General features: G+C 41.2%; 1 protein-coding gene across 2 annotated transcripts; it reads right to left on the minus strand.

Annotated features, from left to right (window-relative positions):
- Positions 1-670: 670 nt before the first annotated feature.
- Positions 671-24,475, minus strand: LOC124053145 (SH3 and cysteine-rich domain-containing protein 2-like). Of its 2 annotated transcripts, XM_046378115.1 has the most exons (12): positions 24,000-24,475; positions 14,177-14,552; positions 12,897-12,991; positions 7,770-7,854; positions 7,453-7,565; positions 7,263-7,326; positions 6,021-6,076; positions 5,763-5,851; positions 4,793-4,844; positions 3,394-3,531; positions 3,093-3,144; positions 671-905 (listed from the first exon to the last, which is right to left on the minus strand). In XM_046378115.1, exons 1-12 carry the CDS (start codon positions 24,087-24,089, stop codon positions 895-897), a joined length of 1,221 nt encoding a protein of 406 aa, XP_046234071.1. In that variant the 5' UTR covers positions 24,090-24,475; the 3' UTR covers positions 671-894. The 2 variants fall into 2 exon arrangements, with proteins under 2 accessions (XP_046234071.1, XP_046234070.1); XM_046378114.1 differs by lacking the exon at positions 671-905 and having other exon boundaries at positions 1,115-3,144.
- Positions 24,476-26,400: the final 1,925 nt, after the last annotated feature.

A 26,400-nucleotide genomic window follows, 5' to 3' on the forward strand; every position in this document is an offset into this window, starting at 1 on the left:
AATTACAAATTCAATGAGGCTAAAGTGCAGACATTTAGCTTTAAATTAGTGCTTTTTAGCACATGGCAGGCGAAAGTGGGTGGATGAAAGAAAGAAAGGACAGATTAAGTTCTCACTTTACAGTGTCTTTTAAGTCACACCAAAACACAGTCTTTGTGTCAGTCCATCCACCGATTTGGTCCAGACTGAAACTCAGAAACTACACCTGCATGGCTGTAGACTCACACAGTGCCTTAATGGTTCTGTCGTCAGTTTGTGGCGTTGCTCTGTCACTTATCACATCAGCTCATGAAGAAGTGTAATTGACAGCATTACTAATTAATGTCAGGGTTGCTGTCTGATTGACTGGGCAGAAAATAGCAAGCTTCCAGTCTCCCGGTAGACTCTACTGTACTTGAGTAAAATTTGTACTTTGCTTGAATAGTTCAATTCTATGACACTTCATATTTCTTCCAACTACATTTCAGAGGGACATACTGTACTGTTCATGTCATACCACAGGTAGCCTCTTGTTACTGTTCAGATTTTTACTAAATGTGATGGATTGTTATGGATTAAAGTACCCAATAGTGTCTGAAGTAGTCATAAGCTCCACTGAAGTTGTGCTTACATGTTATTGTATTAATGATATTACAGTCATAAGGTCAATTTTACATTAAATGTGCTTTTATTTTCCATACTTTAAATCATTTTTTTTGGTATCTTTATTCAAAATTTGAAATCAGGATTTTTAAAGTGTGGTGTTAACACATTTACCTTGGTACAGTTAATTTACAACGAGGTAAAAAAAACAAAAAACAAAAAAACAGTTTATCAATTCAATTGTCATTCAAACATTGCAGCAAGTCAAATGCTCTTTTCATGATCTGCAGGGCTGAACACTTGAGTAACTTTTCAGAATGACACTGGAAAAAAAACAGGAGAAATATTCATCAGTCCAGATTTATAGCAGTAAGTTAAAGCTGCTATATACTCCCTTTTTTTTTGCCATGAACTCTTTCAAAACCAAACCTTCATTTCACCCTACTCTGCCTTTTTGACAGTGGGACCAGAGCCCACAAGTGGAGAACAAAGTGCAAATTATTTCTCAAATAAATGAGCACACAATTTGACAGTTCATCTGACTTTATTGAGAGATGTGAGCATAAAAGGGCAGCTAGCCATGCAAAGAACTAGCCTGGTAGTGTGCACTGAGGTGAGGAACGGATTTCACCTGGGTAATACTGATCCTGAGCCAATCTTGGTTCTAGTCAGTGAAGGTAATGTTTGGGATTCGCGTGGTGCAGAGCTGTGATACCTCCCCCCCTCCCACACAAATTCAAAGCACAGGTAGGCTATACACATGACACACATTTGATTACGCTGGAAATAAGCTGAGTACAAAGTAAAGTGAGTGACTAGAACTGTTGTGCATAGTATTTGAAACGATTTGTGCTGACAGGGCTAGGTGTTAATTGAGCAAAAGGATGAGTACATTGGTAAGCAGGACAATAAACAATAACCTCATGTGATTTATAACTGTGAAGTTAATGCCCTTAGTTGGCTCCTGGATATCTGCCAACCTCTTGGTCAGAGTGTTGATCAGAGCCAATATATACAGTATCTTTATAAGGCTATTTACAACTACTGTCATATTTTTATTTACAGTTATTGCCAAAACAAAGGCAGTTTTGTCACTGCCTTATGTTAAACAATGACAGAGCAATAAATCAAATTGAGATTTTGCCTCGTCGCCCCTTAAATAACGGCAGCAATGACAGTCCCTCAGAGTCACTTAAAAGTAATCAAGTGTGCTGGGAGAAACATTAGCAGTTCATCAAAAATTCATCACATTTTTGACAGCAGATGTTTGGAACATGACCCTTTGACAGACACATTTGACACCCATCATAACCTTTTCTTTCTTTTTTTTGTTTTTTTTGACAAATAACAGTTTGGCTTTTTAATTCATCACCCTGAATTACAACAGCCTATGTCTTTGCTTTGTTCCTCCATGCGAGAAAAAGCATCAGAAAGTCAAGACAGCACACCACCCTCATGTTGTAGTACAGACAACCAGATATGACAGCAAATATTACAGGATATAACATACAGATAAACAACGCTGAGGATACGACAGGAAGCAGATTCTAATGGTTGATCTTGCGAGTGAAGCATCAAAGTCTGTGTGTGTGTTAGTGTGTGTGTAAAGAGTGTGATTGAAGGGCATACAGAGTAAGAAGCTCCCCGAGGTGCACGCAAAGCATTTGCCACATCGGAGCTGTGAAGAGCACAAATGTGCCATAATCTAATCACCGGAGAGCTGAAATGCAGAAATCCCAGAGTGTGTGTGTGTGTGTGTGTGTGTTTTATGACTTTCATTTGACCAAGATTCTTTTTTTGTTTTTACATACATACAATGTAATACCTGAATCATTTTGTGACACGTATGCACATCATGAATTCATATTACGACAGCAGACATGTGCACACTTTGAGCTGCAGTCTGCACAAACAAAAGTGCATCGTCTACAAAACCGAATCGGGTTGAGAGTTTCAAACAACCAACCAAAATGTGTTTGCACAAGCCACTACAACAAACAGCTACAATCTTTCACAATCTCACTTTTCTCTAACACAAACAATGAAATGAAGACAGCTTGCTCACAAAGTCCCTTAGCCTTGGACACGCCTTGACATCATAGTAAGGTAGTCCCTCCCATTTTTTGTAGACGGGTGGCCGAGGGAAATGGCTAGTGAGGTAGCCAGGCTTCCTGCCCTCTTCAACGTGATGCTACATTTCTGTTTTGAGTGTGTATAAAACCACACCAAGCAGAGTTGTGCTACAAGAAAAGTAGCTCTACAGAACTCTCAAGAAGCCCCCCCAGTAAAAAGCGAAAATGTGGGTCGTTGTCCACTTGACCTGCTAATGCACTGCCACTTCACGGAAGGGGGAGTGGGTGGGTGTTTGGTGGTCAGTGAGGTGTTGGCTAAACACTCCTGAGTATTTCTCCGTCATAGTGAAATTCTTTGTCAAACTGAAGGTGAAGGAGAAGCATGCCGTCATCATATTTCTAGGAGATACTTCACAGGGACCAAGCCTCTCTTCTTACCGCTGCTCAGCCGGAGGAAACCGTCAATCTCCTCGTTCTTCCCCACGCAAATCTGCAGAGGAAGAGCAGGTGAGGGAGGGAGGAGAGGGGTACGGAGCAGGAGGAGGAGCGAGTGACATTCAGTAATGTGAGAGAGTTTGTGGACTGAGGGAAAAAAGTGAGCTGCTCTGGAATCCATTAACATGCTGTCCTCTGTAATCTCAGCAGTTTTCTGCATGAATTTACATACATTTATTCAGTGTGTGTGTGTGTGTGTGTGTGTGAGCATGCATCATCGAGAAATATTGTGCATTGTGTTCACCTGGGCCTCTTTCACACTCATCTGGCCTTTGTCTCGGTTGCCGTGGAAACCAGCGGTGACCTTCCACACACGCTCACCAGGACGGACCCGCTGCACAAAGTTGGCCGGGAACAGTCCCACCTTGTCTCTGCTTTTCCCCTGGTAAACACACCCAAACATGAACACACACACACACACACACACATACACAAACAGCCTGTTAGTCATTGGGGGATATAAATAGATTCTCTCTATCCTGTTCTGATGGCTAGAATGGGAAAAAAGGGTTCTTAATTGTTTGTAGTAGAAAACCTATGATTGACTTCTCTTGACTCGACTTAAATTCCTCCTCTGTAGAATTAGCCACAATTTGCCGTTTTGATGACAACTAAAATTGCATTTTAATTAACTACCAGCTTACATTTCAACACAAAAAACGAAAACCCCGAAATACAGCAGTCCTTGGCTGTGCATACGCTATTAAATCCTTTGTGCTTTCATTTTTGTTTACTTGACCACTTGCCTAAATATGCATCACATTTATATCACAGTAACACACTGGAATTTGAATAAACCATCACAATTAACAGAAAAATGGAAAGGGTGTTTTTGTTCCCTAATTAGCAGTGCTAGACCAAGAAGCATCTGTATTTGTGGAGCCCTAATCCCCCCACTGTTCTCTTCAGAGACACTAAAATGGCAGGCTGGGGGTTAATTGTCATTTTTATGAAATGGAATGTGGTGTGAGCGGACTGAAATTACTTTAAATACTAAAAAACATGTGTCGCATTTAATTACCATTTCACCATCACTATTTAAAGCTGTTTACATGTGGTTTGATGTAAATATTGCATGACATTCAAATCACACAACACAACATAATACAATTTGTGTTGCCTCACTGTAAGCAATATAAGCCAGTATGAGAAGAGCAGAGCAAATCAGATTGAAACATGCAAGGAAAACCTACAGGTAACTCTTATTTACTCTAAGTGAATATCCTGGTACTTTTCTCTGGTGTTTTGTTTATGTAAAGGTCTGTCTGTCCTTCAGCAGGTGAAGGTTAAGATCTTCAGCTGCCTCATTAAAACACTGACTGCAATCTGTCTTCTTCCTCTTTTTTCTCTTGTTGCTAACTATCTCTGTGATCACCACGCCTACTGTCCTTCAAGCACATCCACCAGCTGTTTCATCTTATTGTGTCTGAACAGGTCTGCTTTAAATGGAAGAACTTCAACTAATTCTACGACTGTGTAACTGAATGTGCATGTGTTACTGTAGTATCCATTCACCTGAACACAGTCTTAGGAGAAAGATAGAGAAAAGTGTTAGAGGGAAATACGATTTTAAAACATTCAGCGCTCAGGCAGCATCGTGGAGCATTTGAATAGATTTTGAGAAGATGTTTTTCATAACCCACCTTCCACCAGTCCTCATTGGAGTCATCTGTGACTTGAACTCTGTCGCCAGGCCTGGAGGAAAAATGCAACATTATTCCCAAATGATGACATCTAAAATGTGCTGCACAATACTTGGGCATTTCGGAATACATGCTCATTAGATATCTGTATGCTAAGTAGGAAGCTACAGCCAGCATCCAGTTATCTTAAAAATTTTGCTTGTTTAAGCTAAGTGTTTAAGCTAACTGCCCCCCCCCCCCCCCACCCCGCATCAAGTATTTAAGCTAAGCTAAAGCTAACTGGCTGCTGATTCTAGCTTTCTGTCAGGTATACAGACATAAGAGTGGTGTCAATCATCTAAACTGACCACTCTGCACAAAAACACATTTCCCAAAAATGTTTCCTCAACAGAAATTATTTTACTTACTTACATTTGGTCACATAACAAGAGGTGAGTAATTTTTTAATGTCATTTTGACTGTTTTTATATCAACTTATGTTTTAAATTTAAGTTTCACCTTAAAGTTAGGCTATTAGGCTACACTGGACAGGCATCAGGCATGGTTTTCACTGAATACCTTTTGCCTAACTTCTTTTTCTTAATGTCACCATGAAAGGAGATATTTTTCGGAGAGACTGTCCTTTCAAAGACTGTCCATGTGCCTCGTGTGTTCTTGCACAGACGCATCCAGCAGATTAGTAGTGGGTGTCATACCACACTCAGCAGTTTCCTGCACCTACAGTGCTAACACACAAAGACTCTTTTTTTTTTTTAACGTTGCACACTCAGTATAACTGTTTGTCCTTCCCTGCACCCCCCCCACACACTCGCCCCCTTCCCAGTCCGAACCCTACAACCCCCTACGATCGTCCCGCTGGGGAGGCAGATGGTGCGTGAATGTTGGTACATTTTGGCCAGGTACATCCTTCCTTCTCCTTTTATACCCTCACACAAACATAGTACAAAGTACACAAAGAAACTGGACTGACTGTAGCTCCAAGTCGTTGTTCTCCTGAGGCAGAAACTTGTAGAGAGCCACATAGGTGTGGATGGAGTGAACCTCAACTCTCTTCGGTGTCTGACAGATAAGGGGTATCAAAAGACAGAGAGAGAGGGAGAGAAAAGAAAAAGAGACACATTATCAAAAACCCAGTTAAAAGAACAAAGAGTTTGAAGGAGGCTGAGAGAGTGAGATTTTTGCCAAGAAAAATGAGGAGGAAAGACGAGAGGAACTGCTGACTACACACCTTCAGGCTGACCCTGTCTTCCGAATCAGCCTTCTCGCTTTCAGGGGGGGTGAGCACTGGAGAGACGGACACAAAGAGACAGAGGTAGAGGGAGAAGAGACGGAAAGACAATATGTACAGAGAGGGAGAGCGAAAGAGGTTGGGTGAAAGTCAGAAAAGAGGGGGTGGGGGATACACAGAAAGGTCTTGTCACTTTGAAGCAAACAGAAGGAAAGCTGAAGCCAAGGTCATTTACTGTAATGTGGCAGCAGTACAAACAGATGATCCCTTCTCCAGGGACTAAAGGCAGAGAGGTTAAAGTACTGTGGAGAGAACACACACTTAGGCTGCAAGCATGTCACACTGTACTGTGTATACCTTAGAAACAAAATGAATTGTATAAAATGACACTCAGGTATTAACATGTTTTAAAAAAAAAATTCACAGAAACAAACAGCATAATTTCAAAAACAGTCTGTTGATGAGGGCTGAACTAAATTTAGTTTTTTCAGTGAAAAAGTGGACACCTCTACATCACAGGATTTTAAAGACCTGATATGCAGTAACAGTTTAAAGGAATAATTTGACATTATTGCATTATTATTTTTTTTTAGCTGACATTTTAAGAGAGAGCGAATCCTATACTTTAATCTTGCACCTTATGTCTAACTGATCAGACAAACTTATTCATTGTAGACTTTCTGCTAATTCATATTATTGTCAGCTGCGTTCATTGTATCTTAACGTATCTGGCTATCATGGTGACTTAAAAAAGTTACTAAATATGAAGGAAGCTTAGCACAAAGAGCAGAAACAGCCAGAAACAGCGAACCTGGCACTGTACAATGTTGACAAAATCCACTTATCAGTACCTCTAAAATTTGCCAATTGAGATGCTATTATGCTGCTTGCAGACATGCCCAAATATGTCCTGTTTATGCTTGACATCTTTTTATATTTCCTTAATGAATCTGTATGAATTTTACAAATGAGTTATAATGTGTCTAGCATAGAGAGCTTTAGAGGTGTTGGTAGGTGGATTTTGTAGTTGTTGTACAGAAGCTTGCTAATTCCACCATAATGTTTTCAGTCTTTATGCTAAACTAACCAGCTCCTGCTGGTAGTTTTACATTAAGAGCAGCAACTTTACATTGTGAGAGCAGTATCAATCCTCTCATTCACCTCTCAGAAGGAGAAAAAATGTGGCAAAAGCTGCCAAACGGTGAATTAGTTAGAAACTCAAAGGAAAATGATTTGCCTTACTTCCTGGGATGTGCTCCTCTTCAGCTATTGGCTGGTTTTCTAGCTTCTCTTGTAATTTTTCTGCCTTTAAGAAAGAAAGCATTGCAGCCAGAAAAGTCAGTGATATTCTCAGTATGATTAATGTCAACAATTAATGTCAACATGAATGAAAGACTGGACTTGTCTGTGTATTTTATCTGTGTTTCTATACCTCATGACACGGAGACTCTGATATACTGCTGAAGCTGGAGCGACTCATCTGAGCCAGCGATGTCCCATAGCGCAGTGCCTCATACACAGGGTCAACAATGCCATTATCTGCCTCTACACACAAAGCAATACATGCAGTTTTATTGCTGATGCTCCACTGACACATAAATGCCCCTACACACACACACACAAACACACACACACACACAGTGGCCTGCCAGGCATTCAGGGCCGAAGGCCACAGACACAGCGATTAGTCATCCTGAGATTACAGCTGCATGGTGCTGTGACAAATCAGTAAACGTTTCCATCACTCACCCTGGGCAGCAGGAGCCTCTCTGACCACACCCAACGCATCATTGGTTAGCAGAGGAGAGCTGAAGTTCCTCTTGAAAGCTCCTCTCTTGACAGGCCAGCAGAGACCGGGAGGCAGGAGAAGGAGGAGAAGGAGAAGGAGAAACGTTACTTAAGGCAGAAATATGACAAAGAGAAGATGTAATACCTGTGTGGTTTCATCTGGGAAAGGTAGGCACAGTGTGTGTGTCTCCTTTAAACATTTCAGCTGTGGAAACAACTGGATTATGTTACTTGTGTTTATTCTATTTGTCTGAATATAAACAATAAATCACCAGTATAAGAAAAAAACACATAACATCTACGTATACACACGTTAAACAAACACTACAAACCAGAGGTGAGCACATATTGTGCACATACTATATCAGTATTTGCAGATTCAACATTTTCAGGTTAATTTGGCTCAATATCTGTTCGTATAGTAACACATGGTTTCAGTACAGCACAGGTTAAACTTAAAATGTCAATGTGTCCGCCTCTTTCCCATCATCTCTCTTCTATCAATAGACAAAAAGCCCCTTAAATAAATCTAAACACACACATACACACACACACACACACATAGAAAAAGCCTGACTATTAGGATGAGACGTACGTGTGAAACCAGGATATCAAAGGCAAACACTAAAGCCCATTTCATCATTTCCATCTCAACCTCCATGAACTTCAAAAGTTGCATAGTTTCTCTTGTGGATGACATTTAAAAGCATTTTGCACATGTCATGCTGGGTTTTAGTTTTCCATCTGAGCCTCCCAATTTACAGACTGCAGGAGGAGGAAGAAGTTTTGATGAGTAGGCAGGTGTGGTTCTGTATTTTTCTCCTTGATATCAGTGCCAGAGAGGCTAAATGAATGCTTTTGACACATTTTTTCATTTTGACACATTCAGGTTAGATCAGCTAATATGATCTATGACTGCACTAACTTTATTATTACTCACTGATGGTGGCAATAATACACTCACCACCAGTTTTAACAGGGTATACGCACTCCTATACGCCTAGTGGAGTGTAAAGACTTATTCCTTATCCGCCTTCAAGAAAATTCACCCACATGGTCTGCATATTGAGGCATCACAAAGGTCTGTCAAATGGTACATCAACTAGTGCAGATCTGCTACTGTACAACTTTGATATCTGATTCTTTATTTAGAGAGGAAAATATGTTTGGTGCATGACTCATAGGTCTAAGAGATAAAATTACAAATGCCTGTTCCTGACAGAGGCTGCGATTAATCTTTTCTGCTGCTCTGTAAATAGAAACAGTCTATAAAGATAGTATATCAGCTTCATTTAATCTCTGCATCTAACATAATATGCCATCAGGAAAATGTCTTTAATCTATAACGTGTTTTTCTGCCATCCTGCGGTAAGTTCAGTGTACACTGTTCAGTAATTTTATTAGTTTAAATACAGTATATTCCACATGCATGCACCATGTCGTCATGTGTCATATGGGAGCTTATTGATAAATAATTTATCCACTACCTGTCAACGATTGCAGGAAATATTTCTATCTGGTGGAAGCATTTGAACATTTTTGTAGGCTCGTGTCTGAAAATGTGTGAAAGTCAAAGTAAAAGAACACATTTATGTAGAGGAAATACATCAAAATGACAGCCATGAGGATTTGACAGATTCTGTGAGTGCAGACCTTCCGAGAAGCACAAAAGTCACGCAAAAGTGAGACATTGCTTTAAGGCTTTGAGGGAGTGTGATGGCTCCTCTCAGGACTGACAGACAAGAATTTGCCCAGAATCGTTGCTTTATCTTGTCGCCCACAGAACACAAATCTAGACCTCTGGACTGAAACAACTGCAGCAAACTTTGCGCTAACACAGGAGTGAACTGTTTCTTGTATCTATTTTCAACTGATGATGCAATTACAATAACACACCTCTTACAAATTCAAAATAACCACCACATATAATGTAAAATTATTATGATATCTAGCACACTGGGGTTCAATCATGTGTGTGCTGCAGGGCTGCAAATGATCTAACATATTTTCTCAAGATGATGTCAAGATGATGTCATTAAACTGCTTGTTTTGTCCAACCAACAGTCCAAAACCCAAAGATATTCACTTAGGTATAATATATTAAAATATTACTATACTAATCCAATAATGGCCCGATTGTTGCAGCTCTATGGAGTACAGACACAGAGAAATGCAGCTGGCCAAGTGTGTTTCCTCTGAGTATTGTTTTCAACACTCAACGCTCTTGTTTGAAACGGTTTGCCACAAAGTGCTTCACGTGAAACAAAGGACACAAACAAAACAAAAGATCTCTCTGTAAATAAACTTGAAAAATCCGTCACTTACTGTCAGATTATGCAAATTAATGAGGGCAGTTGGCCTCATCTCCTCTGCCGGTGCTCCAAATCGAAACAAACTGAATCTTCCTTTTCACATTTATTAGCTAAACACAACCCATACAATCACATATCAGCATATCAGCAGCAGCGACTGTGGAGCAGGACTGGACAGTCTTGGACTTGTTGAGGTTTAAAAAAGAAAGCAAGCTTTCCTGTGCTTTCCTGCTGAGGGATTTATGTTGTGCAGTGCTCAACAGGCCTGTTTCTTTAAACTGTAATACATCTTTAATTCCAATTAACACTGATTAGCAAAATGTTGTCATGATTCCAAAGTAATTTAAAGCTGCTTTATCCCGGAGGTATTTTAAAGCACTTGGTCTCATATGGGTGCACTCAGCAAATGAACTGAGAGTAAGAGGAACTGGAGTCATCAGTATTCCTTTTTCATTTTTAATTACAGTACTTAACATGAACAAGAACCTTTGCAAGATGTGCCTGCCCAGTTTGGTGTATTTAGTGTTTACTATGGTGACCTGTGGTGGAAGATGTAATCAGATCCTTGACTTTTAAGTACTCATTATGCAGAATGGCCCCATCTTGCAAAGTGATTATAAATTAGTTATACAGCTGAAGGAATATTGCAAAAATAACTAACTTGTCAAAAATAATAATCTGTCAGTCAGCCTATTTTTACTTATTCATTATTTTATTTCAACTTGTGTCAAGACTTTTCTAGTGACCGGTGTTGAAAAAAAAAAAAAAAAAAAGACAACTCATTCTGGACAATTCCTGAAACCTGAATCCAGGTGACTATTAAAACTGGTCGAAGCCATGTCTACACTACACACCATGTCTCCCACTTGTTTTATAATAATATGACTTCTGTGGCTCTAACAGACAAACACGAGTTTATAAGATGGTCATGTATGCAGTATGTGAAATGTTAATTACGAGGTAAAGAGTAATTGTAGCTCACACACAAATGAAACGAAAAGTTCAGTATTTGCCTCTGAGACACAAAGTAATAAATAAAGCAACATAAAATAGAGATACTTAAGTATAAATACCAAAGTTTACTTGAGTAAGTGTACTTAGTTCCCTTCCACAATGTGTGAACTCCATACAGAACTGATATATTCACGATTTGTCACACTAAGATGTCCTGCTGCTCTTCACTGGACTCGACTGCTAACAGACAATTCGCTCTCTTCTCCCTGCATCAACTACATCGCCGCTCTATCTTGGCTCAAGTCGTCTCTGCTCAGAAAATCAAGTTTCCCCCACCAGTCACATGACTCACTTTACTCTATCATAATGTGGTTCAACTAGCTTTAGCATTTCTTTAGCAACGGGACAACTGTTGCCCAAAATCTGCTCCACATTGCAGCACTTCATAAGCAATCTATTTGCACAGAAAAGCTCTTGATGACGCACTTGGGTTGAGAGTCGGTGAACCCCCCCGACCTTAAGTTACATAGATGTATAAGAAGTAGCCTCGAACCGCATCCAGTTTCAGAAAAATGCCTAATCCGTGCTTTGATGAGTGTGCGGTGATCGAAAAGGACACTGCCGAAGGCTTGGCGAGAGCCCGCCGTGTCATATCCTCGAGGGATTGTGTGCGCCTCAAAAACACTGAATTTCACACTGAATTAGCCAGACCAGCTGGTACAGGGAGATATTGATTTTCCAACAGAGTTGAGAGGGGAGGAAGGAAATGTAGCATCCAGACTAGAGAGAGGAAGAGAGGAGGGCGTCATGTGAGAAGAGCAGCACATGCGGGGAGGAAGGACAAAAAGGCTGAGTGAAGAAATGTTGGGACCTGGCCACTGGAACTTTACCAGTGTCATCCTCCTCCGCTTTCGTTCCCCTTATGGCGTTTACAGTTGGGAGATAATTTTATCCCACTGTGACCCTTTCACATGTTTCCCAGTGTCTTAGTCTACTTTGCAAAAACCCTGGTCAATCCACATACCATTTATAACCTCTGCTTCTTTGTCTCTGCTGGTTTGAAAAGGGCATTATCCTCTTTTAACAAGACGGGGGCTTTGAGGCTAAGCATATTACAAGGACTGAAGGCTATGCCAACTGACTGAGAGGGACAATTACAGCATCCAGATGCTGTAAATCTGCTGACAATGCATTCTGGGTTAGTCTCTGGCCTATGGAGATCTTCCACTCAGTTTTATAAAGAAATACACATTATGAAAATGTAATTAACTATGTGAGAACCCTTTCTTTCCCGTGGTAAGACAGGCTAGTGGGATATAAGTGTAGCCCAAGCAACACAGGAAGATTTAATTTAATATTTTTAATTAATACAAAGTCATGCTGAACAGAAGAGTTGTCCCTTCTGGGATGGCGTTGTTCCCTTTCACAAAAAAGGCACACAAATACTATGAACCAAAATGAATCATCAGTGAAGTCAACGTGATGCATTTGGGATAAATCATTATGGTGAAAATACCATTGGGGCCAATAATAATAAAACAACTATTATACTGATTGCACATATTTCGCTGCTTTCTCACTGACCAGGTGGCAAATCCAGCTACTCTTGGATGATTTTGGAGGAGCACTGCAGAGTTTCACAGCCCTATTAACACCAGATGACCACTAATCTCTGGGTGTCAAATCTCTGCCAGACACTTGTAGAGAAACTTTGTATTACTCTATATTTTAAGTGGCCATTAAAGGGTAACTCATGGCTTCAGAAAGGTGAATCACGCATGGAATTGAGGTTTTATGATAAGACAGTGTGAAGCGTTCTTACCTTGCCATTGCAGGGCTGCTGTGAGAGCTCTGATGAGCACCAGAGGTGGGCTGCAAGCTTACAGGCTTTACAGCGCAGCCCCTGCTTGGAGTTCCCTGCAGACACATCAAATAATTCACTTGAACACATTGGTGGACTAAAGAAAGCTGTCAGCATTTCTGTTGTCAGTAACAAGTTAAGTCAAAATGTTAGGTGCTGGAGATGTGTGTCTTAGAAAAAAAACCTCTCTAAATATAAGTTATATATCTGGAATTAGGACCACTAGAGACACGAAAAACCTGTGATTTGGAAATCCATGAGAGGTGCAGCCGAGGAATGTCAGCACACCAACTGCAGAAAAGGCACTACATGTCCCAGAAGACTTGTGTGAACAACACTGAACCACAGAGCTCGCTGCCAAGAGTTTTCATTTGGACAATCCTCTGTTCAATAAATAGACGCAAAGCAAACGGTCCACAGAGAGATTTATGGATTATCCTGAGTTTAATCCTGGGAGGAACACAAACACTTTGATTTCGATGTTTCATTATTTTTGGCAAAGTAAAAATCCCAGTCAAAAACTTTAGCAAATTAATCCAAAAATATCAACATGGCTAAAACCTACGAGAATTAAGAGAGAAAATATGTTTTTGGTGATTTGGGTGAAGACATTTTGAAGCTGATGTTGCCCCAAAATAATACTTAATATTTACTTTGCACACTAGTGAGAAGCATCTTGATTCAGCTCCTCCATGGGCATAACAGCGGAGAGCCATTTTCACTCTGGTACAGCAGAAAATTGCTCTGGCTTGTTTGTATTTCTTTAAAGTAATCACAATCGTTTTGCAAAACCCAGGAGGCAGTGACCGTGCCCTTGTAAAATTGCATTTGGGTTAACGTCTTTTTATTTGAACATTAGGACACGGGGAGGCAAAAAACAGGAATTTAAGTTCCTTAGTTCCTGCAAAAGAAAAAGTAACAGGTGCTAGCTTATTTAGAAAGACTGTTGTTCCAGTAGTGACGAGGACTGTGAAAATGGCAACCCATAGATAGTGGATAGGAAGGAAAATGGGAGCCAATGGGAGTCTTGTACCCACAGTCTACATGTGGTAAATCGGGCAATGGGAAATGGAATTGAAATAAAAGTAACAAAAACCCCATCAACAATATGCATTGAGAGAAAGCATGGAATGGTGTACTTCACTACACTACTATGTAACTTCATGAACACCTGTCCCAACATAGCTGCATACTTTCCACAAATGCACATGTATTTGAATTAACCGTCACAACTGATCTACCTTGGATCATGTGTTTGCATCGCTGGCAGCTGGTAGGCCTACGGAAGACGTGCTCCTGAAAACAGTGGGTCTTCAGCGGTTGCACCGGCTGGGCCTGAGACTTTGGCTGGGATTTTGAGCTCACAGACAGGGAGGGACTGACAGAAGGTGAGTGTGATGACGACGAAGGGTTGGGACTGACGGATGGGGAATGAGAGGGAGAGCGCTCATAAGCCAGGGGGGATTCAGAGAGGGGGGGAGGAGATGGCGGGGGTGGAGGTGTGGTGATGAGGGCTGAGGGAGGGCGTGATTCGCCATTGCTGCGCTGGAAAAAGTTGTCCATGCTCTTGCTGCGCATGACGGATTTGAAAGACAGGGAGCGCTTCAGCCGCTGCAACTGAAAGACAAAAAACAAAACAGAAGATGAGTAGGTGACTTTGAGGAGCATGTTTAATTACAACCAGTTACAATTGTGTCTCTGATTGAGAGGAATGAGGAGAGACACATGATGTAGACAAAAGTATTGGGACATACCTCTCTATTATTGAATTGAGGCATGGTATGAGGGTGCTTTTTATTGGTTGGGTTAGGCCCCTTACTACCAGTGAAGGGAAGTAACTTTGGACAATGCTATGCTTTCAACAGTTTGGGGAAGGCTCTTTTCTGTTCCAGCATGACTGGGACCCAGTGAACAAAGCAAGGTCCATAAAGACATGGTTGGATGAGTTTGGTGTGGAAGAGCTTGACTCGCCCTCACAAAACCCTGACCTTAACCCCATCCAACACCTTTGGGATGAACTGGAGCAGAGACTGTGAGCCAGGCCTTTTGGTCCAACATCAGCGCCTTAGCACACAAATGCTCTACTGCGCGAATGGGCAAAAATTTACACAGAAGCACTACAAAATCTTTTGGAAAGCCTTCCCTGAAGAGTTGAAACTGTTATATCTGCAAAGCTGTCTGTGTGTTTAGTCCCCATTGGTGTAATGGTCAGGTTTCCTAATACTTTAGTCCATATAGATTTTTCTCTGTCTGAGTTTTGTGAAGTAGGCTGGGCTCAGGTGGAGAAAGGTGATGACTTGTACTTGCACCAAACTACAAGCACCAATTAGGAATTAGCTACATGTGAAGCAAAACAGTAAGATCGTTACCTAACTAATCACAAGCATTTAATAGCATAGATCCCCTCTGAAACCAAGCCGTCAGTGGCTTTAAAGCTCAAAAGTGATGGACTGGTTACAATTTGACAAACTAAAGGACCTGTCCTTTCTTTTAATTTTGACATTATATACAGCAAAAAGGTGACACTTTAAAGCAGAGGCATCCAGCTCGAGGGGGTATGTGGTGTTTGAAAAGTCAATCTGTTAAACAGCTCTACCTTCTGACTGTCCTTGCCCTGTCAGACTGGCTTCTGATCTTCCATTTTCAGCTTTCGCCCTCCTTTTTTCCTCAGATCACAAATTTGCCATCCCTTGCGAATCCACAGGTCAATACCCCTTAAAATTCATGCTTGATTAGTTTTATTGAGCGGCCTGCGCCTTCGCATTTCATGCAGTCAGTGATGCACGGCAAACACCGTGTTTATCTTTGACTCTGCCTGCCTCCATTTCCTGCACACTTGCCATCCAGTGCTTTTGGCTACAATAGGGAGGAACCGATAATGACAAACAATTACGTGGAAGTATTGGGTGATGGGCTCCAATATATGGATAATAATAACTGCTGTGGATTCATACATCAAGAGAATGGCCTGTAGAATGAGGGCATGAGGGATGCAATAGGTCCCTGGGACTGAGAAGTGCCTCTTCAAATTACACAGAGCTCATTAGCCGTCTATGATAGCAGCTGGACTGTGGACATTGTTTTGCTGACCGATGACATCTTTCCTGCTCCATAAAACCCCAGAAAATGTGTATACTTTAAATCCCTGTTTCTCTATTTATGTGTGATATGGTAGCAATGGTAGCATCCTCATCATATCTACTGTACCTCTGAGCTTTGAAAGCACCACCCGTCTCACTCCTTCGCAGTAAAAGTCGATCAATAGCATTGAGCAGGTTCCTCTTTTTCTTCTTTCAGCTACAGATTCACAGATGCCAATTAGTTTGAGTGATGAAAAGAGTCCTCTCTGTTGACTCATTAGTGAGTGCCTCTCGTAAATGTTTTCTTCAGGGAGCTGAGTCCAAGCTTTCCTTAATGGCCTTTTCTTGGCTCAACCGGTGGTCCATTCAGTAATGGATGTTCGTCTCTATTAGATTTTTTAACTCTTCTGACTTTGTTAATCTTCTCTGTGGTGAAGACCGGTCTGTGCTCCAGTTCCAGGGGGAAAGGAACAATTTCTTTCAAGATACAAACAAGGCCACATATGATTGATAATCAATAGCTTAATATACCTTGCTGAGCTTTTACAAAGATTAAAGAAACAGGACTCATCTGAATATAAAGGAATAAAATGTATTTGTAAGTGGTTTTACAGAGTTAACTCATCAGCATTTAACTTCAATTTAATTCTGTACTGTCCACAGACGAGCACTGATTAAAGCAATAAAAACTGTTGGATGAATAAAACTTTAGTGGAAGGTTTTGCAGTTGGATCAGTGGATCTGTTTGGCAGTTTCTGTATCCATCCTGTGCCATTTTTCCTATCCTGTAAAGTTTAGGCTTAAGGATAGTTAAAGAAGTAGTCCACATGTTTTATGGCTGTTCTCAAAATGTACAAAGATGCACTGTAGTTTCTGCAGCTTCTCGACTATTCTGGGCACTTTAACAAGTTAATCATTGACCACGGCCTTGGTTTGGGGAATTAATTGTTCAACAATAACAAAAAAGAAGCTCCGGGGTTTGGGTGTTTTTATATTTGCACATATTTTGGGCCATGTACAACTGACTTTGACGGTTTTGTATTCAGGACCAAGGTCAGTTCTTTTTAACAAATGTTTCGCCCTCTGACTGGCTCTATGATCATGAACTAGTTTGCAAGCACTGTCTAACAGTCACACAAGCAGTTTCATGGCTCTGATGGGCTCATTCTGATTGATTAGTAAACCCTGAAACTTGTGGTGAAGCCCCTAAAGCCTATTGGAGGACTCTTATCCTTAACATGTTTAGACAGACTAGTTGAGAGAAGCACTAAACTCATTCAGTTACTCACATCTGTACAATCAGTACAAGTAGGAATACAACAAATTCAGGTGCTGCAGGGCATCACATTGCACATGCACTATCTTGATTATGTTCTATCCGTTATGGTTACTCTGATTATAATTGTGTGGATTTGTGTTATAATTTATGTTAGTATAGCTGCAGGTTTGAAACAGGGAGTGTGTTCAAATGTGAAAAAAAATAAATAAATAAACCAGCTTCGCATCCCCTGAAAACAGAACAAGAAATCAAAAGCACAGTTCTAATGAATGCAAATCTCTCTGTTTCTCCATGGCACTCTTGTGTCTGTCTGCAAGGTTCTGAAAAGTCTATTTATGGATCACAGAACTGGGGACCCATCACACTCTGAAGTACTGACAGCAATTAGCTCATCACAGTGCGCGTAGTGTAGTGCACTAAAACAGACTGTGGTGTGAGGAAGAAGACGAGGGAAAGAATAAAAAGGAAAGTGTGAACAGGAAGGTGAAGCAAACAAGGTAAAACAGAAGGAAGAAATGGGAGAAGGAGCACAGCGAGGGAATAGATAGCCTGAAAATACCACAACACCAACACCCGTCGTCTTTGAAAGCCTGACAATGCACAAGGGCCTTTCTCTATCACACCTCTGACAGGCAAACGGTACAGTGGAGAGACAGAGCAGACGTCTCAGCCTTGTTCTTCGGCCGTTTAAAAAAATGAGCACAGAACACAGAGATGTTTTGTGAAGGCTTCTATAAATAGGCTGTTATAAAGACAGCCTGGATAAATAAATGATTAAGAAGAGTATGTGTGTGTGTGTGTGTGCGCGCGCGTGTCTGTGTGTGTGTGGGGGGGGGGATGGGGCGCAAAAAAGTCATTTTGCTGCCATTTCGAGGCAGTTGCAGATGCAGTCACGAAAAATTTTCAGAAAAGAGAATTAAACTTTCTAAAATCGGACACAATGCTCTCCAATTTCGGACTGATGGCTAGGCCACTGTTGGATTATTGAGTCTTGATTTGTTGTACCCAACAAATGATACATGCATTCAGAATAAGCAAACAAGACAGTATTAGCTATTTAAAAACCATTCAGAGTCTGCGAGCGTAAAAGTGAAAAGAGCAAAGCCTAGCAGTAATAAAAACACACACCTCAGGCAGGTAGCACAATGGCTCGCTTGGTTGGAATAAGCTGATAGCAGAGAAACTACAATCACAAACAGCTGCAATAAAAAGAATATCTACGGTCAAAATGCTGGTGGCAGAACACATGATAGCAAATGCTCAATGCATTAAGCCATGAAAATATACACAAGCACTTATTACATCAGGTTTATAGGCCCAGTTTAATCCTCAGTGTGGCTCAAGTAGCATCCTTAAACTGTACCAAAGCTGCCTTTGTGTCCTTATGCTATGCTATAATGTGAATCTGTAAAGTGTTTTGAGGTGTTTAGTCTTATAACTCCACTGTTTCCATGCTGCTATGTGAATGTACGCACAACACAGTTAAGCACCTTTTAAATAAGCACCAGTTTCCTCTTGTTTAATCCTTATTCACAGTCTGGACACGGTCGAACAACTTTACTCCACAGTGTCTGCCGACTCTTAACCCACTGCAGTTTTTGTTTCTGAGGACATCTCTAGCCAATCATGATATTCGAAGTATTACAGAACTCACGGGAACCTGATTAACTTTGGCAGTTTTCTTGCAGTGACCAGCGCTTTGAATTAAAGATGACCTCATTAGGCATCGTTCCAGCTGGGCCCTGTTAGGTAAAAGTGCATCTAGTGAAACGACCTTTTGTGCAAATGGAAAGTTGTAACGCCTCGCTGCACAGGCTGCATAGGGTCTGGAACAAATCGAAAACTTCTAAAACAGTTCAGAAAATATTACATTTATTCTATCTATCTATCTTTTCCAAACATATTGGTTCTTTATTTTTCTCTGCATCACCAAATTAATGTCATGTCACAACTTTATATCTTAACAGATCATGGATTCAAGCAACTACAAACCCAATGATTGGAAGAGAAGCTACAATAAGGCTTTAACTTTAAGGATTTTCTAAATGGGGAACGTAAAATGAACCAGAGTTGTCTCTGTGACCAATCATACTGTATGTTAATATCTGAGGTGAAAGAAAAGGTGTGAATCATGATAAATTATTCTCCTATCCCCCTCTCATTGTCGCATTCACAGCTCTGTGTGATCTGGCTGTTAGTTGTTTGAAGGGCTGTTTCTTAGTGATCCTGAGCCTCCTTCTCGCCATGACGTTTGCCAGTTCACAAGCTGCCTGTCTGAGAGTGCAGCAAAATAAGCTTGCATTTCCAAATCGAGCCATTTAAAAGGCTTAACTGCACAAGGAGCTTATGCAGGTAGCATTGCATGACTGCTACAGCTGCGCTTTGGTTTTCACACTGTGATGAAAGAACAACGGTCGCTGAGGTGGTCTAGACAACTTGGTTCCCTTTTCATTAGGCTGTATTATCCTACATTCAACACACATAAAATAAATTGTGAAGTGTCAGCTACTGAAAAATGCCAGTTTTTAATTTGAGCTGCATAATCAGCCCTATAAGAACGGTCATACAGTAAGCGACTGACATAACTGTCTTAATTGACTTTGAGGTATGTTAAGAGAATCCTTATTTCAGATAAACGTGGGACTCGTAAACAGAGGGGACACAGGGATTCAATTATTCAGTTGATGAACCACAGTGTGAAAGTCTCAAGTTTTTAAAGCTTTAATAATTAAAGGTCATTTCAACGTAACTTACTACCACTGAGCTTTTGAAGAGCTGGCAGTAAAGTTACGCTAAGCACCCAGTTGATCAGTGATCAGTTGTTGTGTATCTTATCAGCTGTATTCTTTTCAGTTGGGTTTTTTTTCCAAGGTGAGTCTGACATTCAGAGCAGAAGGTCAGAGGTATCCACAAAAAACTTTTTCTACGCCTCATCAGCTTTGTCTTTTAGAGACAAATTACCTCAGCAGTTAGTTGTCTCTAGCAGCAGCCTGAGGACAGTCCTAAACAAAGGTCTAAAAGGGTTCATATTTATTCCCAACTGACTCCGCACTAACCCTGACACTGCATATGGGACTCTGCTGGATCAGCAGCATTTTAGATCTCAATCAAGGACAGTAATCCAGTGGCTTCATCATTAATCAAAACAGTGCGGGGTCAACACTGACCACAACGCTGACATTGTGAAGTGCGAAAATGTTGGATAAGACATGTTGATGTCCTTTTCCCTGAGTGTCTTCTGTCCATCTGAATATCCATCTCTTCTTGTCTCTCGCTCTCTTATTGTGTCTCTGTGTGTCTGTTTTCTGTCCAGACTGCAGTTTGTATCAATGGTCAGTGGGACAAGTCAATCATTCTGGCAGAACAAACACAAACATATCATGGTCTGTCAGCAGTTAGGAGGGTGAGTGATGTATCCTCCTGCTAACAGCGATACGGAGAGACAAACACAAGGAGGCAGAATATATTTTGTTCAGAAATGTCATCCGCGCTGTATAATCACATGAATGATACAGACGTGTGCTGGTATGCATCAGAAAAGCTCGTCAAAGAGGTTTAGTTGCCTACTGACACAGTTACAAAGGACATTAAATGCCACCACCGTCGAAACTCGTCCAAATGAATAAAGCAGCAAAATGCTCCACTTCACAAAAATGCATTTGTGTTTAACGATTTGTTTCATGAACTGTCAAAATTCAGGAATTGAATTCGATTGGTTGCAGCTTCAGGAAGAGTAATTTTAAGAATGAAACCTGAAGGTAAGAAAGGTGTGAAATGGAGAAGTCTTAATCTACATCTTCTTCTTCATTTGACACTCCTCTCTCCTGCCTCTCTCCTCATACTGTTCTCCTCTTTTCCTGTGTTTCTCTCATTCCTGGCAGGACCTGTGTCTGGCTATCCTATTCTTAAATCACCCTTATGCTTTCAAGCACTCAGGCAACCTTCACCAGCCAACCACTCAGGGCTATGGAAGGGAAAAAAGACAGCTTATTAAAGGAAGAAGGGATCAAGGAAAGATGAGGAAAGGTGAAGTGCAGGTGGAAAAAAGGTTTCAGGTTTCAATTCAACGGGCCACGGTCAATAGAAAAGAGAGAGGAAATACAGAAGAGGAGAACAAGAAATTAATAAGATAAGAAGAGGAAGGGGGGAAGGGGCTGATAAGGAAGTCGGTGGGAAGAAGAGCAGAAGGACGAGATCTCTGAGAAAGTGAGAGCGAAGGGCAAAGTCAAGGAAAAACCATCACTTTACCTCATAAAAACGTCTTTGTGTTGGCTGAGAAAGCAATGGGCTGTGCGAAGGCTCCACCTTGCATTATCAGCATTTATGCCCACTGTCGTTTGTGAATATTAAACTTTATGTAGCTGCTGAATACGAGCACATCTCTCATTTCCTCCACTTAAAACAGTGCAGAGATTAACGGAATAGTTTGGGAGATAGGCTTATTCCCTTTCTTCATGAGAAATATATGAGAAGATCAATACTACTGTCATGTTAGTAAGGAAAATAAACAGTTTCCCCTTACTCTCCATTTTAATGCTAGGCTAAGCTAACTGGCTGCTGGCTTTAATTTCATATTGCCCACACAGACATGAGAGTGACGCTGATCTTCTCATCTAACTCTCAGCAAGAAAGCAAATATGCATTTCTTTAATCTTTAACCAACTTTCTTTGTCATCCACTTGACCGAATCTTGCAAGACACTTGAATGTCATGTGCTCTAAGTGATTAGAGAGGAATAATAATATTTTTGGACCTATCACGGTGCCCGTAAGTAGAGGAGGTGGAATAACTATTCATTGTCTGTCACAGCCTCTATTAGAAGCACTCTAGAAAGCTGGTAGGCCCACTTAGCACTGCAATAAATACTCCGAGAGCCGAGGGATGGTGGAGACAGAGAGGGAATGGAGAGTGAGAGATGAAGGAGAGGGAGATGGATGAAAGGGAAGAGAAAAAAGAAATGCAGAGAATAAGGCGGTAAGAGGAACCGAAAATAAAAGAAAAGAGGGAAAGGCACGGAGGCAGAGGAGGGGACAGCAAACGGTGGAAACGGTTGTAGAGCAATGAGATGAGTGAAAAGATTGAGAGTGGCAGAAAGAGACGAGTGAAGCTCTAGAGATGCCCTCGAGCAGACTACTCTAAAAGGGACCCTGGTTGTAACACACATTTAATCTTTCCCCCCTCTTTCCTCTTCTTCCTTCTCCTTGCGAGACGTGGAGCTGCCGCGGCTGCCAGCGGGAGCTTGGCAAACACAGAGCTCCACGCTTGACGCAGCTCGGAGGATTGCTTCCTCCCAGTTCTGTTTTGTCTGGACAGCCATTTGTGTGAATTATGACCAAGCCCCTAGCAAGACACAGCAAACATCTGCTACCTGATTGGCTCATAAATTCACGCAGCACCTCAACGCCCACCATGCATTGTGTTGTCTGTATTCAAATAGAAACAACGAGAGGCCCGTCCTGCCAGGCTTGTTGCAGGTCCCTGTGGCGATGACCAACAAAGCTCAGCCTCTGTGTAATTTATTGTTGCGATTGCCGCTGCAATTAAGGCCGTTCTTGAAGCTCATTTGAAAATGCTAAAATAAATAAATAAATAAACGCGTCGCAGTAGATTTAGGTCAAGGCAGTGAGTGAGAATTTGGATTTCAACTCCACTTTTTGGCAGGAAAAAGCAATCAAAAGACCATCTTTTTCAGAAAAAAAGAGTGGAGGTTATTACACGCCTTTGGATTACCAGCAAAGAGCACTCAAGGGGGTACTTGTGCTAATTTTAATTTTATTCATATTATATTTTTAGTTCCATTCAGGTTGGGACCCTTTTTTTGCAAGGACCAACATAGCAGTTGCAGCATAAAAACTGATAAACAAGAAACACATAAACAAATCAAAATAAAACCACGGAAGAAAAAGTCATTTACCAAAGAATTATATTAGTCATGAATCCTGTAAGACATATCAGATTATCAATTTGAATTCCTTTTTCAGTCTATAGTATCAAGTGCAGAGTACACAAACATCACGTGATCTCAGATGATTGCAACATGAAACCAAAATGCAAAATGGAAAAATTTGTATATTGCTCAGAGAAAGGGAGGAGTGTGAAATTAACTGGCAACCAGGAGCTTGTTTCTGACCATATAACTTTAATCTGTCCCCTTGTTTGGCTTCCTGTTTCTCCAAGAAAAAGGTTGCAAGGCCTTCAGGGGTACGGCTCATACTTGTAGACCCCCAGATTTACTGCAGGCACAAAACATTACAGACGTCTTCTTTGAAAGTGAGCTCGAACCCAACAAAAACCGCCTCAGAGCATCTCTCTGAACTTGTGTGAATGTCAATAGGGGATAACAGTCCTAACCTGTGCTTCCTTTCATCATTCCAGTTGGTGCATGGACTACACACGCCAAAGAAAACAAAAGCAGACACGCACCTTCACGTAATCTCTGCCCTCTGACTTTGAGGTCAGGGTAGTTACATGAGTTAAAGCGGCTTAAAGCTCTTATGCAACAGCCTCCACAAAATTAGCCACGTAAGACGGACAACTTGGTCATTGTTTACACTAAAAACAATCAGACTTTAAAGAGAGACCCAACAGTTAATTTGGTAATCAGAGCACTTCGATTTCAATCCCCCCATTTGCTTCAACAATTTTCTGTTGGTTTTTAGGTTGAAATGATAAATCTAAATTCAAACAAGTGCGCTGGCAACTTACCTTCGTTTCCGGCTGGCTGGGCATGGTAGTCTGGGGTCGATGAAGGTCTCGGTTTTGTGGTTCATTTTCCTTTTCGCTGATTTCGGTCATCTTAGCTCAGGACAAAAAAAAAGGCTCCCTTAACGGCAAAACTGTTAAGCCCACAGTGGCAGAGGAACTGAGATAGCTATGCACACTGAGGTTTAAACATCGCTACGGTGTCTCGTCCGAACAGGTAGAGCTACTTTCAAGTGTCAAGTCATCTTCCACCGGCAGCGTCCATCTGACGATTAGCTTGTTAAGTGCGGTATTCCGTCGAAAGGGTGCTTGTTTGTTGTCTGTTTTGACGCTCGGATTCGGTAGGAGAAAACATCCAGCAGTCCACTTATCCCCGCTGGCTCGCTCCTCTCTCATCCACCGGCCAGTTTTCCTCCTCTCTCGCGCGCACACACACGCATGCACACACGCGCTCTTACAACAACTTTGATTTCGCCGTGACAGAGTGCGGCGAGCGCTGGGCTTCTTGTGATTGGCTGAGGCGTCTCAAAACGCACCAGAGGGAGCGGTGGAGCGCGTCGTGATTGGCTGTGAGGTGATGACGCTCGAAGAAATGGGTGTCGCCAAGAGACAAGATGGAATTCTAAAGCGTTTAACTTTTACGACTGAGCTTTGTAAAACCCACCGCTTAGATTATTAATTTCCATCGTATAATAATGTGATTTGTCTTTGGATAAATATTATCATTTTCTTTCTTATAAATAGTTGATCAAATCAAATAAAAAATATCATAAAGTGTATTAAGTGAAAGGAAAAAATGAGGCAGTTTGTACTTAATCAAACCTTAAATCAAAAGGCCACTGATGCACATGATGAACTGTATGCAGGTAAAAATTCTCCTCATATACGTTTTGTTGTTTTATTTTGGTTTATTCATCTCTGGCAAGCAAGCAGATAATTGAAGTCAGGATACATGGTGCCTCAAATCAAAATCATAGACCATACCCACTACATAAACTTCCTGCCATATTCTTATAAAACCAGCCACACTAGCAAATAAAAATGTGATTGAAATATAGAATAAAGCAAATATCTTGAGTGAACCCAACTCTCAACAAAATGGCTCCTACTGCTCTTTTCAGTTGCCATACATGTAGTATAGATACAGCTGAGAGCCACAGGCCAGCATACTCAGAGAGCACCAGCAGCCAAACACGGGTGGCTGATTCAGCACCAAGGACAGCTCCCCTACGCCTGCCTCTGTAGTTGTGTGTGTGTGTGTGTGCGTGTGTGTGTGTGTGTGTGTGTGTGTGTGTGTGAGTGAATGTGTGTTAGTAATTATCAACCTTCCCTGAATGTAAAAACTGCATAGTTTCATACTCACCAAATTATGTCTGTTTCTAATTCTGACTACTGATATATCAAGAGCATTAAGAGCCTGTGTACAGTATGCAGTGTATTCCGCCACACTGAGCTAAGTATAGAAACAACTTAGAACAAAGGAATTGTACTTCTGACTAATTGCACTGACTACTAATAATATCTACTTCTCGCCCAAGCATCTATCTGGTCAGATGTCAGAAGCAGAGTAGGTCTGTACACCATGTCCCAGTTTTTTAGTGGCCGTCTGACTGTATCAGCCTCCAATGGATGGATTCCGCAGCTTGGCAGTTCACTGAAAAGCCCCTGACAATCTCCATCACTGAAACAATGTTGTGTTGTGGTGCAGCAGGTGATTATGCAAATGAAAGACCATACTATTTTATCATAAATGCATGAAAAAGCTAATGAGGCTGGCTGCTTCTTAAGGGCTTCTTGGTGTTAGTGTGTGTGCGTCAGAGATGTAGCTAGTATCGGCTTTAAAACTCAACTGTGAATTAAGAGTGTGACCTTACTGCATATATTGCAGTGCTGATTATGCACAATATCTATGGAGTATAGTATTTCATGTCGCCACAGCTCTCACATTACACACAGTCATTTCCTAATGCTTTGAAGTGCTCTGTCTCCATGTCACAAGTCTGATCTGTGCTCATTTTGCACTCCTCTAATGTAAATCCTATCAGTCGGGCAGATGAATCAAATAAACTTTGGGTGATTGTTACTGGATCTCAGTGCCCACATAGCCATTTGCGCATTATGTATTCAGGTTTCATAACAGCTGGCCATGGAAAAACATTAAGAAAAAACCAACATCAATCTTTCACAAAAAAACCCACTAAAGACGAATAGAATAAGAAGAATAAAAGCAGTCATATCCTTTGCTCTCCTGTCATGTTGGAGCTCTAGCTGGTATCCATTTTGCACCATCATCTTTTATTAACTGCTCTGGGGAACTTTTTTCGCTCTACTTGCGATACACTACCCTCCATCCACTCCCTCTCGCTCCGTCTCTTTTACACACATGCATAAAAATACCCTCCAC

The sequence above is a fragment of the Scatophagus argus genome, chromosome 21 (genome assembly GCF_020382885.2).
Source record: "Scatophagus argus isolate fScaArg1 chromosome 21, fScaArg1.pri, whole genome shotgun sequence".
Lineage (NCBI taxonomy): Eukaryota > Metazoa > Chordata > Actinopteri > Scatophagidae > Scatophagus > Scatophagus argus.